The following is a 19714-nucleotide window of genomic DNA, read 5'->3' as shown; positions in this document are numbered from 1 at the left end:
TACCTCACGTGTGGGAGCTAATGAAACAAGTAGTGGAACGGATGTTCCGCAGGTGGGGCCAGCCTTGCTGCGATCTCTTTGCAACCCCAACAAACATGAAATGCAGCAGCTACTTTGCCCTGATTCCCCTGCCAGGGGATGCCCCAAGGGATGCACTGGTGCACAATTGGCCCCTGGGTCTCCTTTATGCCGTCCCTCTGATTCCCAGTTATTACAGAAAGCAAAAATTCTGGGAAGGACCATGATCTTAATAGCCCCTTACTGACCTTGACAAATTTGGTTCCCCTTTCTCCAGCCTCATCTCTTGGAGGAACCCTGGATCCTGGACCATGTTCCGGATCTGTTGACCCATCATTCATCAGAGGCTCTTCATCTTTCTCTTCATTCCCTCAGACTGACAGCTTGGCTGCTCCAATTCCCACAATAGCCAGGATTTGCAACCTCTCAGCTGAGGCCCAACATATTATAACATCCTCTCATAAATCATCCACCGGAAAGATTTTCTTTATAGGCATCTCAGAATGATGATGTCCCTTATCTAGCTCCGATCCCATCTCTATTGGAATTTCTAACTAAACTTTTCAACAAAGGAACTGCTGCAGCTACCATCAGAGTTCAATTAGCAGCAATCTCAAACTTTCATCTTGGCTTCCAAGGCTCCAATGTCATGTCACAGCTTCCAAGGCTGCAATGTCATGTCACATCAACTCGCTAAAGCCTTTCTTAAAGGTGTCATTCATTTGAGGACACCAATCAGAGCTCCAGTCATGCCATGTAATCTAAATTTTGTTCTCTCCAGAATCATATTACTTCCCTTTGAACCACCCTCATCCTGTCCTATGAAATTCCTTTCATGGAAGACTATTTTTCTGATAGCCATTACTTCTGCTCTGAGGATTTCTGAGTTGCAGGCCTTGACCATCAAACCTCCTTATCTGATTTTCCATAATGACAGTTTTTTGCTTACAACTAATCCATCATTTTTACCAAAAGTTCAGAGACAAATCTTAACCAATCCATTGAGTTGCCCGTTTTCTTTCCTCAGTACACAAATAGGATGGAACACATGCTGCACAAACTTGATGTTCATAGACAACTCAGATTTTATCTAGATAGAATGAAATAATTCAGATCAACGGATCAGCTCTGTTTCCGTTTCAGAGTCAAAAAAGGTGCCCCAGTGACAAAAGCAACCTTGTCAAGATGGCTATCAGATTGCATTTCCTTCATTTATAGTTCAGAGAATGCTCTCTTGCAACAAAAAATAAAGGCCCACTCTACTAGAGCTGTTTCAACCTCATTAGCTTTTTCTGCAAGGTTACCATTAGATTCTATTTCTGCACCTGGTCAAGACCTTATATCTTTGTCACTTATTACAAAGTAGACAAGGCCTCCAGAAGATAGGACCTCCTTTGGTTCCACAGTTCTGAGGAATATTCTCCCATGAGCCACTTGAGAAAGATGGTGCTTGGGATGCTGCCCATCAGTAAGAATAAACGGCAAGATAGAACAACTTCACATAAAGAAGTTATGTACTCACCATAACGTTCCATATGAGTTGTTCATCTTGCCTTCATTCTTGCGTTCCACCGTCCAACCCCCATGCAGTCTACTTGAGATCTGTCACCTTTCTTGTATGGTGCATTGTCTCTTATCCAGCTCTCTGAGTGGCATATTTATACTACTAGGTAGTCAGGCAGCAAACAAGATCTGAGGGAAGATCAGGGTGCATCATGGGATAGGGAGTTGGCCTCGAGTTGGTTGAAGACCTTGAGCTTTTGCAGTTGGCCGAGTCGGAGCCGAGGATCAGCTCCAAACCCATCAGTAAGAATGAAGGCGAGATGAACAACTCACATGGAACGTTATAGTGAGTACATAACTTCTTTTTTTCTCTAAATACCAGTGGATTAAATAACCCAAGGAAAATATCTAATCTATTGAGATATCTGAAATTAAATAAAGCACAAGTAATATTTCTTCAAGAAACCCACTTTAAAACAAATGATTAAAAATTAAAGAAAAAGCTGGGTAGGCAGAGTAGTACAAACACTTTTAATAAAATTATAAAAACAGGATGAGCACTTTCATACACAAAGGTACTTCATCAGATCCAATACAAAACACCACACCAGATTGAATTTATAGCTTAATGGCTGAGATCACGTGACTTCAAAATTGGCTTAATTGGGATAACTTCATTTAACCCCTTGTCTTCACTGGCTCTGAACAAATGCATTCTTAAGAGACGGTTCTTTAGGACAGCCCAGTTGAGCACAAAAGATAGTGATATGTATGAGTCATTTGAGACTCTCACGCCCAACTTTTTAAGCAGAGGGTATGATAGTTCAGAAGTGGCAAGTGCACAGAATGATGCAGTCATGTTGAGGGATACCCGCACTAGACCATACTTTAATGAACAGGCCGAACAGTCTATCCCTTCAGCCATGAAGCCAAGACAACCAACACAAATGAGCCTTACATATTCCAAGGACTCTGGTTCCATTTGTGGGATTATCAGAAAACACTGGAGGGTTCTTGTTTCAGATGAGAAATGTAAAGATTTCCTGGGAGACTCTTCCTCTTTCTGTTTCAAGAATCACCCCTCATTAAGAAAGATGTGTTTACAAGTCTTTAACCAGTAGAAAAAGCAATGTAGTGAGTGACAGATAGGTACATATCCTTGCCACCATTGCAATGCATGCAGATTTATAGAAACTGATGACCAGTTTGTACACCCAGACACGGGGCATGCTTATGACATCAGACTCCATGCTGACTGTAGCAGTCAGACTGTTGTATATTGTGCATCCTGTGTGGGCTGCAAAAGTTTCTATATTGAGAAGACGAACCAGAGTCTAAGGGATCAAGTAAGAGAACATATCTATAGCATAACGAAGGGTGAGGACAGAAATGCATTATCAAAACATGTTTAAGACAGCAGGGTCAAGTCACTGGTTTAAATGTATGGTATTGGAATTATACATACCTAACTCAAGAGGAGATGATGTTAGGACCAAAACTGAATGTGTGGAAATAAATGGATGCATTTGTTCAGAGCCAATGAAGGCAAGGGGTTAAATGAAGTTATCCCAGTTAAACCAATTTTGAAGTCACGTAATCTCAGGCATTAAGCTATAAATTCAATCTGGTGTGGTGTTTTGTATTGGATCTAATTAAGTACCTTTGTGTATGAAAGCACTCATCCTGTTTTACAGTCTTTTGTTTTTATATTTTTATTAAGTGTTCGTACTACTCTGCCTAGCCAGCTTTTTTTCATTTTAATACTTTGACTTTTGCTGGTTGCTCTCTTTTTTTGCTTTTTAAAACAAATGATAACTATATATGGAATCGTAATGATTAGATAATATCACATTTGTCATACAAAGACAAGAGGAGCATTAATCTTATGGAAGAAAAATGTTACTAACCCTCCAATCTTGTACAACTGTGAAGACAATGAAGGACTTGTAGCAATTATAATAGTGAAATTCAACAATAGATTCTGGACACTAGCAAGTATATATGCTGGTTTCCAGGAATAGGGGTTGGGACAGTTAAACATTTAGATCTAATCACTAAGGTATGTAAAGGAACCCTGATAGTAGGGGGGATTTTAATTGCACCTTTGATGATTCTGAGACCAAAAATAAAAGAAGTCTTTGTATTAGCCTCATGGGGAAAGCTTTTAAAAGTTGGACTGGAATCTGATTGGTTCGTACAAATTCAAAGAGAATAATTATTTATTATTCTCTCAACAAGACCATAGATATGGTAGTCGAACAAGAATAGACAAAATATTTATATCTCAGGAACTGAATACAAAAATAACACATTTTTTCATAACTCCATGCCCTATTTCAGATCACAACTCATTAATTCTTAAATTAAAAACTCATTATAAGAAATTAATCTTTATGATAAGAATACCAGAGTATATCACAAAAATAAAACAATTCAAATATTGGCTAGATTCAGAAATACAATTGTCTTTAGATACAAATCACACTGAAGAATCAAACATAATCTTATGGGATACCTTGAACGTATAAAAATCATTTTGTGGTTTAAAAATAAAACAAAAGAATGGGAATCAGAATTACATAACATCCAAAACAAATTACAGAACTTAATAGCAATGGGTCTAGATTCTCAACTAACAGTAAAAAAAAAATGAGGAACTAAACAAAAAATGAAATTCTAACACATAAAACTAACTTAGCAATAGAGAAATTAAAACAATTCTTATGCTACCTCATCTAAACATATGCATAATTTAGCAATAAGAATTAAAAGGCAAACTATTGAAAATATTACAAACTTCATACATGAAGCGAAATTAAAAATGTTTCAGATATAAGTGACATTCTCAATTCTTTTAAATATCATTATACTGAACATTATAGAGATGGTGAGTCCCAATTTAATCCCTTAGATTTGGACTTAAATTTTGGCAAAATAAAAGCAATACTGGAAAAATTCAAATTAGATATTCAAAAACAAATATCCTAAAATGAAGTTACTGAAAAAAGTAAGGAAAGTAAAAATAATAGGGCACCAGGAATTGATGGAATAATAAATGAAATATATAAAATGTTTCCAACTTCAGCAATATCATTATTTCATAGAACATTGAATGAAATACAATCACAAAGCACAATGCCACCCTCATGGAGATGTTCTTTAATCACACCCGTAGTAAAGGAAAACAAGAACCCTAATCAATGCAAGTCCTATGGGACAATTTTATTACTTAACGATTACAAAATCTTTGTCTATATTAGTCAACAGAGATAATCAGGAAGCTGTTATAGTTACCCTAGACATAGAAAAAGCTTTTGATGTACTTAGATGGGATTATCTTTTCAAAACATTCGAATTATATGATTTTCCCCATCACTTCGTCACACTAAGAAATATATATAAAGACAATAGAGCTTATGTAAAACTTGGGCCATTTACTTCAGAAGCTGTTGAGATAACTAAAGGTACAAAACAAGGTTGCCCAATGTCTCCCATTTTATTTGTGCTAGCATTAGAATTTTTTGCTTCCTTAATAAGTTGTGATTCTAAAATAAAATGTATCGACATATATGGCCAATTTAATTCAAAAGTTATGTTATTTGCCGAATATATTTTACTCACCCTTTCTGTTTCAGAAGAATCTCTACAAGTATTAGATAAACTAGTGGATAAGTTTGACCTTATTTCTTGTCTTCATTTTAACAAAACAAAGTCCAATTTCATGCTCCTTAACAAGGGAGACTTCCTGTCAATTACAAATCATATAATTGGTAAATATGTTCCTTCTATAAAGTATCTAGGAATAATGCTATGTGAAAAGTTGGATTCAACTCTAACCATAAATTATAATAATATTGTAAATAACATACAAGCACAAACAGTAAAATGGAACAAAATGTATATGAAATTTGATGATAGAATGCAATTAATAAAAATGATTCTTCCAAAAATAAACTGTAGCACAGGCTATTCCTGTGATACCAAATAAAAAAATTCTAAAAGAGAGAAATACAATTATTTTAAATTTGTTTTGGTTTCCAATAAGAAATAGGATAGCTTACACACATCATATTAGGCCCTGGGAATTGGGAGGCATTAACTTCCCAGATATAGAGACATGCATAAAAGCTTCTGTTTTTAGAACATTCATAATTTGGATAAATCCCAATTCTTCTTCTTCCTGGAAAACATTTCATACTATTATTTTTTAAATGAAAATAAACTAACAAAAATCTCATGTTAAATGAACAAAATAATAAGCTATGGCATATTAATTACCAACTTTCAATACAATATAACAAAATCAACTAAAACTATATAAATTACATTTACAGTTTATTCAGAAGATTTATCTACACTAACACAGACTTGAATTTATGGCTAGAACTATTAGTGCCTTTTAGCTGTACAAAATATTTATTTAATAAGATTCATAAAAATACTCTAACTGGGGAACAAAAAATGTACTTGTTGGCAATATTGTATAAAGAATCAGAGTACTAAACAGTCAACAGTTGCAAAATATATATAATAGCTCAGACGCAGATTGGTTAGTACTCCAGAGTATAATATCACACGCACAAGATCTACGCAGAATAATTAATAGTTCTTCTTTTAAAACCAGTCCTAAACTTATAAATTATATATTTGAAATTATATATAATTACAATTGGACAAATCAAACATCAAAATATATAAAATTTTAATGAATTATAAAACTAAACCAAATCAAAATTTTTGGGAATTCATTACAAAAGGACAATCAACAAACTTATCAAATGAAAGTAAAACCACTCTTCTGTATTCTGTTAAATTAACATCTGAATCACAAGTATGGAAGATATATACACCTGGAGATTTCTGCACAGAGCATTTATTACTCCTGGTAAATTAGCCAAGGTTAATTCATCTAATGATATTATTTGTTGGAGATGTTCATTAAGATGCAAGGCAGACCTGTACATATTCTATATGAGTGTATTAACATCAAAAACTTTTGGGAAGAAATCACTAAATTTCTACACGCTATTTTTTCAGATTCCTTTGTACTAACAATCTCTCATTTTTTTGAATGTTAATGAAAATACAGAAATTAATAAAAAAGATTTATACCTTCTTTGGACTATACTCGCAGTAGCAAGGAAATGTGTAACAAGAAAATGGAAGTCATCTCATGAACCCACTTTCGTAGAATTCCTGAAATTGATGGAAGAAACAGCACTACTGGAAATTAAAGTTAGAGCTGAGAATCACTTCTAAAACGTGGATCATCAATCCTTGGCAGAAAATTATTTCCCTTATTGAGACATTAAAAATGAACATTGACTCTTAATGAGTAATCTAATTAGCTTCAAAGGTTGTTTTTTCCTCTATTCTCTTATTTTTTTCTCTCTTCTTGTTCAGGCCATTTGTAAATATTATATATAGAATGTTACAATATTTTATCTAGACAGACGAATGTGATTCTAACTGTTGCTATATTTGGAAAATAATTTCTTTAAAAAAAAAAAAAAGAATTTGGAAGGTTCACATGACGGCTTCCAATCATTGAATTATTTCAGTTCACTAGTTAGGCTGAAAGATGTGGACTCATAATGCAGTGAAGTAGTTACTATAGAATGTTAACACCACAGCTGGTTTGAATAAATAGAAATTGTATGTTATTACTGCACCTTTGCCAGTCTGCTATGTCTATGAATTAGAGTACTGTTCTTTTTTTTTCTGATATGATAACATTCAAGACTTTGGAGAGAAAAAATATCTATCTGTCTTTAAGCAGTAATCCACAATTGTGTGGGTATATCAGGATTTACCCACGATTGGTGTGGTTTTATCACGAGGGTGAAGCCTAAGTGATTAAGCAAAGCCAGCCATGAGTAAATCCCAGTATACCCAGAAACAGGCATGGATTATTGCTTTATGTAATGACATTATTTAAGAAAGAAATTGCTTACATTTCTTAAATAATGTCTTTGTATGATGGCACTTATGTCTTCTTTCATGTTGTATTCTGTAGGTTGATGTACTGCACATGCATATGGGGCTTGTGTTCCGATGCTTGCATAGTACATCGGTGAAGTACAGAAGAAGTAACAGAGAAAAGAGAATCTTCATTGCTGTTTTAATGTTGAAAAAGTCAGAATTTTATGAGGGACAAAGGAAATACAAGGAAAATCTGGTATGTTTGTATTTCTTCAGTTTTGCAGAACATAGACTTTTCTCATATTTTGTTGTTCCCCAGCATTTTGCCAATAGAAAGTCTGGCTGCTGAATGGTACATTAGCGGCTGGACTTTTTTCTATTGATATATGCTCGATTTACAAGGGGCACTCTGGTTGGGCTGTGTCTAATCAGCATGCTTGTTTTTGAGTAGTAGTGTGTCGTTATTGTGTGAATAATTGCCAGAACAGAGGAAAAAGTGTCTTAAGCAGTATTAGAAGTGGTATCCAAGAAGTGCGGGTGCTATGATCACATTCATAGACAGGAACAGCTTTTTATGGTTGCAGTTTCAGAAACTGCTAATACTTCTGATTTAAAATTTTCACCAAAAGCAACAACAGAGACACTACATTTGCTGTGTAAATAAAATATAAGAATAAACATTGCCTAATTTTGCACATTTATAAGATCTCCTAATTTTCTGTTATTTTCATCTTCAGCATCAGCCACATTTGAAGACTTCCAGATCCGGCCACATGCACTAAATGTCCACTCATATCGTTCTCCAGCATTCTGTGATCACTGTGGAGAGATGCTGTTTGGGCTGGTGCGACAAGGACTGAAGTGTGATGGTAAGTAGCTAGATGCAGCATATAAAGATTAAATCATTCTCCATGACCTTTCCCACTGGATAGTATTACAGGATTTGAATTCAAAACTTCAAGAAAAAAGAAAACTTTATGAAGAAGTGTGGTGAATTGTACCTCTTCTTATCTATGAGCATTTGTTTTCCAGTTTTCAGAACCTATACGTATATGTGTATCTGTGCATGAATTTATTTACTGAGGTAGTTAAACTGGATCTCATGGGCCCTTCAGCAGTTATAAAACCAGATACGGAAGAAATAGCTGTATTTACCAGAATTTAGCAATGCAGTACAATTTTGAAGCTGAACATCTCAGAGTAATATGCTAGCTTTACCTAAATTAATAAATTAAGGAAATTGACTGACATAAAAAGTACTACTATATTCAGTTGTATTCTGTCTTTATCAGATAATGGCTACTTAGCCTGTCCTGAAATTGTTTAAATGTGGGCAGTCTCCTAGTATCAGGTGAAAGAGTTTTCAAGGCCTTTGGCCCCTGGTATGGTAAAAGCCTTGGTTAAACACTTTGAGTAGGCAGAGGGAGATATATGAAGGGAATGAATAAGCATGAGCACAGGAGACTGAAGAGAACCAAATGTTGTGTTCTATGAAGATAAGTTTGAAGATTTATGAGAGAAAGGCAGCACTGGCTATTTGGGTAATTGGTGCTGCCTTTTTTTTTTCTTGACAGTAATTGACCACTGTTCCAGAGTCAAGGTGTGATTAGAATTCAAGAAATTAGCATTGCTTCAGTCTGTCTGCAAGAGTGCTGTTACCAGCACCCACAACATACCCAAATTTGCATAACTTCTGCATTTCATATGGAGCTGGTAGCATATTTAAGTACGCTTTTAACTTTTTTTTTTTTTTTTTAATTGGACACTTGCTTCTACTTTGGAAACTGTCTGGGGGTATGTATCCCACATTGACCTAGTTTCTGCTTTCACATCATGGTATTTTTTTTTTTTTTTTTCATGATGAAAGTCAATGAGCTCTGACCATGAATCTGCATGTTTTACTTAGAAGCCTTGAAGTCTGCTGTATTTGAAGGAACATTGGCAGCATGGTTGCATACTATTGAAATATTTGTCACACCACCAGTGCCCAGGTACAATCCTGTCTTCTAGTCACAGTCTCTTTGAAATGTGTATGCTCTCCACGTCTGTGTCGTTTTTTTCTAGATATGGTGATTTCATCCTGCATCCAAAAACATACTGGTTAATTGGCTGCAATAAATTTATATGTATATATTGTGGTTACAGCTACCTTGTGTATTATGTTTTGACTGAAAAGGGTGAGAGAAGGACAGGCTCACTTATACCGTGAACAAATTAAAATAAAATTAAATCAAAGAAGGAACTTTTAGCGATATCTAGTTATTGTGTTCTGCCATGGATATTATAATGCCTTTTATAGTGGTAAGTTTTGCATTAGAAGTTAAGGGCATTGAACTGCTTTGTGTCAGGTACCCTTTAGCTGTTTGAGTGTGTTGCTCACTTTGTCCATATTTGCTGAGAGTCTTAGATGGGGGTTGAGCCAGGTAGTTAATATACCTCTCAACCTCTATCCCCCAAAAATCTGGACAAAGCCCCAAAAATAGGGGCACATTTGTATTGCTCTCATATGATCATAGGAGGTTACTAGGCTAATGGTCTTGGGGCCATTACAAGCCTAGCCAAGAGTTTATCCCCCCAAAAAAAACTTCAGTCAGCACGTGTCGTGCCCCTGTCAGTGAGGACACAGGTGGAACACCTGGGACAAATATGTGGTTTTTCATCCACTCATCAAGGTTGCGCTTAAAGAGGGTCAGCAAGGTACTCTGTTTGACATGTATGGGAAGTCTATTCTGGATGTGGAGCATCTCTAAGTAGGTGAGGGTCTGATATTGCCTTGTAAGCGAGACACAGATCACCTCTGAACAATCTGTACGATACCGAGTAGAGTGGCAGTTATTTGAGACTGTCTGCATAGGACAGGTGTTGGAGGTCATGGATTCTCTTTGTGAGGTGTTTCTGTGGTTTTTCCAGTTGGTGCAGTTGTTTGGAGAGGTACATACCAAATGGGACATTATACTCAATTATTGGCCTAATGAGGGAGGAGTACAGAGAGGTCATAATCTCCTTTTTTCTGGATGCAATCTCTTTACTTGTGAGATGAACTAAGTAAAAGGCTTTTCTGACCACTGCTGCTACATGATGGTCGAATGTGAGATTGTTGTCAACCTGAGTACCCAGGTCTCTCACCACAAGTCGTGTGTTTAGGGAGTTGCCGTTGATATGGTAATTAGTACGGCTTGTGTTTTTGCCGAATGGTATGATACATTTTTTTGCATTTAACTTAAGTCCATGACTTAGGCACCAGTCATTTGTTGCCTTGAGACCCTCTTGCAGTATGTTAATATCATTTGGGGAGTCAGTGACAGTACCCAGCTTGCAGTCATCAGCAAATTTGGTCAGCCACAGGCCTTCTGAGAAGTAAATGCCAAACAGTAGGGGTCCCAGGACAGATCCCTGGGGAACACCACTAGTGACAGGTCTGCTGTCAGAGGTGGAGGTGCCTATTTTGACCTTGTGGGTCCTATCAGTGAGACAGTTGGCCACCCACTTGATGAGATTTATGCCAAGTTGTGCTAGCTTTCTGATGATGCCCGAGTAGGGGATTGTATTAAAGGCCTTGGCCAAATCAAGGTAAGCTGTATGTACTGACTTTCCCTCATCCAGGCCCTTGGTGACAAGTCTCAAATAAGTCAGCCAGGTTCAACAGGCAAGATCTGCCCTTGACGAATCTGAACTGGGTGGGGTCAAGTGCTTGGAGATTGCCTATGTCCTTGTTTCTGAGATCCATAATAATACGCTCCATGGTTTTACAGATCAGACTTGTCAAGCCAATGGGGCAATAGTTTTCAGGGTCAGTAGCGGCACCATGTTTGTGCAAGGGGAAGATAGTGGCAGTTCTCCACTCTACTGGAATGAAACCTGTACTTAGGCTGTGGTTGAATAAGGTGCTCAATGGTGAAGCTAGTTTTTGCTGGAGATGGTGCAGAAAACAGCCTGGGATATCAGGTTCCATGGAAGCTGTGTTCTTTGCTTGGATGGGGCCTTTAACACTTGATCTACAGCGATGTGAGGTGCAGGACAAGTATTCGGGACGTAGAATGGGCCTTTGTAGGGGGATGGGGAGTGAAGTTTGCATGGAACCTATGTGCTTACAGGTTAGCTAAGTCAACAGGATCATTGTAAGTGGTACCGTTAAATACTAATTTGGAGCAAACCTGGGCTTTGCCATGGAAATTCCTAACATAACTGAAGAAGGCTTTGTGGTTTCCCTTTGTTTAAAAGGCTAGTTTCAATTCATAATTGGCTTTGGAGGTTTTCACTAGTGATCTAATTTGCTTGTTGAGGCTGAGGAGGGAGTTTTTCCAATTTGGAATTTGTTCCTTTTTACCCTTGGACAACAGTTTCTTCCTTTTGTTGTAAAGCCTGTGGATAGAGGATGTCCACCAGACAGGTTTGTGTTTTCTTGAGGAGCAGGTTTTAGATGTTCTTCGTGTTTCACTGTTGCAGTCATTGCATTTGGGTTATCCCTGCCAGGGTAGCCCTTGGCCGGCCCGAATACCAGAGGATTATTATTTCTGTGTTGGTTGCTGTTACTTCAGGACTGACGTCAGGTTGTCAGTGGTATAAAATAAGGCAGCCGACACCATTACATCAGTCTTTCTTGCAGAGGAGCCTGAAGCAGAAGCAGTTCGCACGAGTGCCGGTCGGCCGCTACGTGAGTTTTCTGTTTCTGAATTGAAGTTGAGGTCTTCTAAAGCTAAGTACCCTGTTGGGGATCCTTTTTTCTTGCTCTAACCGATGTCAGAAAAAGTTAACAATTGTCTCGCCTGTGAAAAGCAAATACCACATGGAGACTTTCATTCTTATTGCATCACTTGCTTAGGCCCAGACCACGACGTCCCTCGCTGTCGCTTTTGTGCTTTGTTCAACACCTGAACTAAATGTCGTCGGGCCCTTATTGTAGCTAGATATTTTCGTTCTCCATCCTCAAATTCTGATATGACTTCAGTAAGCCATCCGACAACAGATCTTCCAAAAAAACATAATGATAAAGACAGAGACAGACTGCACAGATCCAGAACTGCCAACACTTCCGATAAGCTAGTCATCAGTTCTCTGGTCCTCAGTGAGACGCTTTTGCAGTCCGTGATGCCTGCTTCTGTAGATTTGCAGGCTGCTACCGAGACCTTTTCGGAGGCCGGTACGCCGCGAGACTCATCGACTAAGGATCCTGCAGATGTCTCTACCTTAGATGGGTCCGGAGAAGCTGAGCAGGCACTGGCTTCCGAGGAAGTACTTCGCACTACCGATTCTCAACACAGACCAATGACTTCTTTCGTATCTACCGTTCTTTCGAAAACTACCAAGTTTCTATTGCCTAGGGTACGAACCACACCCAAAAACTGATGATCCAAGCTCAGGCACATTCTTCCTTGCCTCAGTCTCAAATGCTTAAAATGGCAGAAGACCTTATAATGCTTATCAGAGGAAGCCAGGCTACCCCTTCCAAAAGAAAAAGAGATTTGTCCCCAGTAGTTTTATCTGAACAGGTGCCTGATGACTCTGATGCATCTGAATATGAAGATATGCAACCCCTCTCTGCTTATGAGGATTCTGATGCAGAGGAATCCATCCCTTCAGCCTCTCCACCCGAGAATTTTTCCTTTAGGGAAACCCTACGTACCTTAAGGGAGCATTTCCAATGGGAATGTCAGGACTACCCTCAGTCAAAAAAAGAGACTCAGGGTATTCTTCGGTCTTCCACAGCACAGACCCCTGACCATTCCTCCTGTCCTGTATGTTGTGGATGATGTTTTTAATGAATCCAGTTTGACTCCTGACACCCTCTCTCCTGCTCCCAGAAAACCTGACAGGTACTATAGAGTCCCTGACTCTCACAAATTTATTTTCAAAAATCCTACTGCTGACCACGAGGTTATCTCTCAAGGACCTAAAGGAATTAAAGCAACTTCTGCTAAGAATCCCACCCCCTCAGATAGGGATTCCCAAGCATTAGACAGATGGGGTAAAAAAGTATACACCTCTGCTACTCTTGCACTAAATTGTCAGTTCCATATGCTGAAATATCAGCAACATGCCATGGAACTCCTCAAACAAAGAATATCTTCTTTTCATGCTTGTGCAGAAAATAGAGTTACAAGAGTTAATGCATTCTGCACGTCAAGTAAGTAAGCACGCCTTACAATGTGGTTTTGATGCCCTAGAAGCATCTTGCAGGGCAGCAGTCACTGGTTCTGTCATTAGAAGGCATGCTTGGCTTAAGGAACAACCCTTGTCAGACCATGTCATATCCAAATTATTGCACAAAGACAACTTATTTGGCACCAAGGCAGATGAGGTCTTAAAAAAGATGGAAGAAAAAGCTAAATCTATGCAGACAGATAAAGACTTCTTGCAGGTACAGCCACTGAGGTTCAGTAGGCATTGCCCCCCCAAGCACTGGTCCTTTCCTGCACCCTCCAGGTCAGTTCAGCCCAGACCTCGGGGAAGCAGAGCCCCCAGACAACAGCCCCAGGGAATGTAGAGATCTAAGCAATGAAGTTCCTCCTCTTCAAAATCAGGGAGTGCTAAGCCACCCCCTCATGGTAAGAACTCGCAATGACTTTACATTTCCATCCAGTCCCTCTGCCCACCTACTCTTGCCACTAGGAAGAAATCCTTTCACACAAGCACCTGGGCCACCATTACCAACGACCGCTGGGTCCTCAACATAGTGTCCCAGGGATACAAATTTTATTTCCGCACACTACTAACCCAAAAAAGGTTCCCAGATCTTCCCCAAAACCAGTGGACAGTGGCCAAAAAGCAAGTCCTTTCACTGCTCTCTATGAGGGCAGTAGAGCATGTTCCTGCAGAACAAGCAAATGTTTCTACTCTAGACTCTTCCTGGCACCCAGAAAAGTGGGCACATGGTGCCCCATCCTCAATCTATCCATTCTAAACACCTTTCTGGTGATACCAAAATTCAAAATGCCCACCCTCCAGCAACTCCTATCTATGCTCTATAAGGATGCTTGGTTAGCCACCCTAGACCTAAAAGAGGCCTTACCTACACATCCCAATGCAGGGAATCATGCAAGAAATATCTGTTTCAGGGCAGGATCACTGCACTTTCAGTTCTGTGCGCTTCCCTTTGGCTTATTCACTGCTCCCAGAGTTTTCACAAAATGCTTTTTGCAGACAAAGAAATATTCAAATTTACCCATACTTAGACTGCCTGATTCAGGCAGACAGGTAAAGCTGCTAAAGCACCTTACCTTTGTAAAGGACCTACTGACCTCCCTGGGGTGTACGATCAACGAAAAGAAATCCAAACTATTACCCACACAAAAAATTGTATTCCTGGGAGCAAGCCTGGACACAGCATCCCAGATGGCATTCCTTACTCCAGAAAAACAAACCTACCTGACAGCCTACTTATCTCAACTAGCCACCAGACCCCAGTTATCCACAAGGAAAATCCTGCAAGCTCTGGGGTTCATGCCTTTTGCATTCTACTCATTCTATATGTCAGACTGCATATGAGGAAACTACAATGATACCTAAAAAGCCTTTGGTGTCAGCACTGCCAAGACCTGGAAACTCTTATACCAATGATACCTTGTTTAAGGAAAGCTTTTCTTTGGTGGGCAGCAGCATGCTGCCACAATAAGGGACTTCCCTTTTCACAACCCTAAGCCAGCCAGACTCTCACCGCAAACGCAGCAGACTATGCCTGGGGTGCACACCTGGACGGCAGGTGCATTCAGAGCCAATGGAGCCCAAATCAAATACATCTGCACATCAACCAAAAAGAGATGTTGGCTGTTCAGCATGCTCTGACAGCCTTCGGACCCCTATTCTCCCCAGGGCCTCTACTAATCAAAACAGACAACACCACTGTGATGTAGTATATCAGCAAGCAGGGAGAGACTCATACCCTCTGTGCAGGCTCGCCATGACCCTTTGGCACATGGCCTCAGCCATGCATCTACACCTCTTAGCACAATTCCTGCCAGGCTCTCTCAACTCTCTGGCAGGCAACTTAAGCAGAAATCTTCTGGACCCACACGAGTGGCAGTTAGACCAGAGAACCTTCACCCTTGTAACCCAGAAATGGGGCACCCCGAAGGTCAACCTTTTTGCCTCCCACTCCAACCATCGGCTCAGCAAATTCTCCACCAGGGAACCTCACAGCAAGGCCTGGAAAGTGGATGCTGTATCCTTCCAGTGAGTCAACCTCTCGGTCTATGCATTTCCCCCTCTACCACTCATTTCAAGGGTACTGCTCAAAATAAGGGAAGAAAACCAAGGACAATCCTGATTGCCCCAGATTGGCCACGCCAGCACTGGTACCCACTGCTTTGCAACCTGTCATCCCTGCCACCATGGCATCTCCCTCAGATCCCAACACTCCTGACCAAGAGGAATGGAGAATTCATGCATCCCCAATTGCAAACATTCAGTCTGGCATCCTGGCTTGTTTCCTGACCACTTCACAATCTGCCAATTCAAGCAAACAAGTTCTAGATGATACGTTAGGCCAGATGCCCTAGCACTAGAAAGTCTTATGTTGGCAAGTGGAAAAGGTTTTGCACCTGGATCCAGGCTAACGGAGCCGGAATGGTACAGCTCTCCCTACCTCTCATCCTGCACTACCTGGCTGACCTACTACACAGGGGTCTATCCTTATTTTCTGTTAAAATTCATGCCTCTGCCATCTCTGCTCATTTCAGCACAAAGCAATCTCTTTTCTCCCACCCCCTCATCAAACAGTTCCTAAGAGGAGCTAATAAATTGAGGCCACCCAGAAGAGCACCTGCTCCAGCTTGAGACCTAAACTTTGTGTTGGAAAAGCTCACACTGCCCCCCTTTGAACCAGCATCTTCAGCAGCGTTAAAGTTTCTCTCTTGGAAGACAGCCTTGTTTCTGGCCATCACTTCAGCTAGAAGAATATGCGAGCTACAAGCACTTATGGCTGTAGAGCCCTTCATCATTTTCCATGCTAATAGGGTCTCCCTCAGGACTAACCCATCCTTCAGGCCAAAAGTGGTGTCCAGTGTGGCTCTCAACCAAATCCATTCATTTAGCCACGTTTTTCCCTAACCCACAACACAAGGTTAAAGGATCCTGCACTCTCTAGATGTGCACAGACAGCTCAGATTCTATCTAGACAGGACTAAATCATTCAGGAAAAACTGATAAATTACTGGTCATCTTTGCTGCAAGGGCAGAGGGCAAAGCCATCTTCAAACAAACCATTTTGAAATGGATAGCACACTGCATCCATTTCTGTTGCAAGCAACACGGAAAACCTCCCCCTAAGGGGGTCAGGACTCTGCTCTACCAGAGCAGCCTCCACCTCCGCAGCTTTCCACAGAGGAGTCCCACCAGTGACATCCTGGAGGCTGCCACCTGGACATCTGTTCACACTTTCACTAAGCATTACCACCTGCCTATCTTCTCCAAATCCAGGGCAGGCTTTGCCACTGCAGTCTTGCAGGGCATCCTAGCCAGCCCCTAGTCTCCTTGGCTGCCTCCACCCTTTTCCTCAGCTTTGGTAATTAACCCAAATGTTGACTGCAACAGTGAAACACAAAGAACATAGTACAGTTGTATACACTTAACATAAATGTAGATGTTCGAGTGTATTCACTGTTGCAGTCCTGGTTTCCCTCCCTCTATCCTCCTCTTCTTTCTCTCTCTCTCTCTCTCTCTCTCTCTCTCCCTCTCTCCTTACAAGGAACTTTTTGCTATTTACTTTCTACTTGTGGGATTCTTCCACCACATCCTGGCTCCCAGTTGGGTGCTGCTGACAGGCCAAGAACAACTGATGTAATGGTGTCGGCTGCCTTGCTTTATACTACTGATGACCTGATGTCAGTCCTGAAGCAACAGCAACTGACGCAGAAATACTAAGCCTCTAGTATTCAGGCCGGCTGAGGGCTACCCTGGCAGGGATAACCCAAATGTGACGACTGCAACAGTGAATACACTCGAACATCTACATTTATGGTAAGTGTACACAAGTGTACTTTCTGTTGGCTATGGCCGAGTCCATGCAGTTGTACAGGTGCTTATGTACTGCATTGGCGAATTGTTCAGCGTAGTTGTCTGCATCCTGTGAGGGGGGTGATGGTGTGAAGCTACTGATACCCTCCCTTAGGATGTTGTAGTCAGCTTTTGAGAAGTTTTTTAGCCTAGTTATGGCTGGAGGGGGGTGGAATAGAAACTTTGAATGAGACAGACCAATGATCTGATCTCACCAGGGAAGAACATACTATGGGGCTGGTGTAGTGGTCACCCGTCTTGGTGAGAACCAAGTCCAGAATGTTATCTCCCCTTGTGGGGGATGAGACAAGCTAGTCTAGTGCATTAGAATTGATGAAGTCAGTCATTGTGTAAGTGCATTAATGCAGGAATAGTTCATCCAGTCTATGTTGGGGATGTTGAAGTCACCAAGGTTAGAGGGTACCTTGATAGAGTCAAGTAGGTCCAGGTAGGTGGAGTGTGGGTGTCCTGTGTCATGGAGGGGGTCTATAGCTGACTGTAACTTGGATGTGTGTCTTGCTTAACTGTCAGTTGTACCTGGAGTAATTCCAGGGCATCATGCTTAATGAAGATAGAGACTCCACCACTCTTAATCTTCCCAACCTTATTTTGAGGTTGGAATGTGTGGAAAGATTTATAGCCTGGTAAGGCAGGGGTGCTTTCCACACCCTTGAACCAAGTTTCTGTGACCACACAGACGGCATCTTCCAGTGCGAGCAGAGCCTCCAGTAAGTGCATTTTCAAGTTAAGGCTCCTAGCATTAAGCAGCATGACCTTCAATTTGCTTTTTGATAGATCTTTTATGTTGGAAGATTTGTCTTTGGAACATAGCCTAAAAAAGGCACAATGTGGGAGGCAAAGAGCCTTGGCCAGGATCCGGAATCCCAGGGATGAAAGGTGGAGGCCATCTCAATTAAGGCCTGTCAGCCATGTCTTCCCAGGCAGACAGGTACTGGATCCCCTTGGAAAGACACCAGAAACTAAGCCAGTTGTTCATAGGTTCATAGGTAGGTACTAGACTATCGGCCCTGGGGCCTATACAAGCCCAGCCAAAAAGGCTTTTACCACCCAAGAAAATTATTTTCCTGTGCCACTGTCGAGCAGAGCCACAGAGGTGATCCCCGGGGTGAATTTCCTATTTCCCATCCAATCATCAAGATTTTTCTTGAAGAGTGCTAATGAGGAGCTTTGTTTGATATAGATAGGTAGTTTATTCCAGAGTATGGGAAGTCTCTGGGACAGGAATCTATCCCTCCGGCATGTTCTGTTTATTGTGGTGACAAGGTTTAGGTCCCTAGAGCGTGTAGCTCGGAGGGATTGGGGGTTTCTTCAAGTGGAGCATGTCCAACAGCTCTGGGTTTGACATAGCTTTGTATGTTAGGCAGAGATCACCTCTGAGTAGGCGATATGTGACGGAGTAAAGCTGGAGTTTTTTGAGACGGTCTACGTAGGGCATCTGTTTGAGGCTGGTAATCCTCTTTGTGAGGTATTTCTGTGGCCTTTCCAGTTGGTGTAAATGTCTTGTGAGGTACATACCAAAAGGGGCGTTGTACTCTATAATGGGTCTAATGAGTGATGAGTAGAAGGGAACAATGACCTCTTTTTTTTTTTCTGGATGAGAAACCTTTTGTGATGAGGTGTGCCACATAGAAGGATTTCCTGACCACTGTGGCAATGTGATTATCAAAGGAGAGACTACTGTCCACCTGTGTCCCAAGGTCTCTTATCACACTTTCGGTGTTAAGTATACTACTGCCTATGTTGCAGTTCATGGGTACAGAGTTTTTACTAAAGGGGATGACAATGCAGTTTCTGGCATTGAGCTCGAGGCCATGGCTTTGACACCAGACATCTGTTTCAGTGAGGCCCTTTCATAGGATGTCCACATCGTTAGGAGTTTCGATTATGGCTCCTAGTTTGCAGTCATCTGCGAACTTCGTTAGCCAAAGACCTTCTGTGTTAGCCTGTACTTCAGAGAAGTAGATACCGAACAGGAGAGGACCCAGGACTGAACCCTGTGGTACTCCACTTGTCACTGGTCTGAAGTCGGATTTGGAGTCTGCTACTTTCACAGTGTGGGTTCTGTCTTTGCTTGTATTGTGGTATCATTCTTGATAAAGGTAGGATGCTGCTTAGGGCTAGGGTCACATACTCAGAGTTCATTCATGTGTCTCTTCATATAGTCCAGTCTAAGAAGCAAGGGGTGACTATTCCTTCCCAGATGATGTCACCGGACTCAGTTGAGTGAGCAAATGAGATGGGGCTGGGAGGAGTGTCCAAA

The 19714-nt window shown here is 40.7% G+C and overlaps 1 protein-coding gene across 1 annotated transcript in view; it reads left to right on the top strand.

Moving 5' to 3' along the window:
• Nucleotides 1–19714, top strand: part of PRKD2 (protein kinase D2) — a 3293129-nt gene that overhangs the window by 736893 nt on the left and 2536522 nt on the right. The window contains exon 3 of the mRNA XM_044081637.1: nucleotides 8181–8312. Within this exon, the coding sequence (XP_043937572.1) occupies nucleotides 8181–8312 (132 nt within the window). The remainder of the gene's footprint in view (nucleotides 1–8180; nucleotides 8313–19714) is intronic.

Source organism: Protopterus annectens, chromosome 1.part0 (genome assembly GCF_019279795.1).
Source record: "Protopterus annectens isolate FY-2018-M chromosome 1.part0, PAN1.0, whole genome shotgun sequence".
In the NCBI taxonomy this organism is placed as follows: Eukaryota; Metazoa; Chordata; order Ceratodontiformes; family Protopteridae; genus Protopterus; species Protopterus annectens.
The sequence above is the reverse complement of the archived record's forward strand: the minus strand, read 5'-3'. Positions and strand labels throughout refer to the sequence as shown.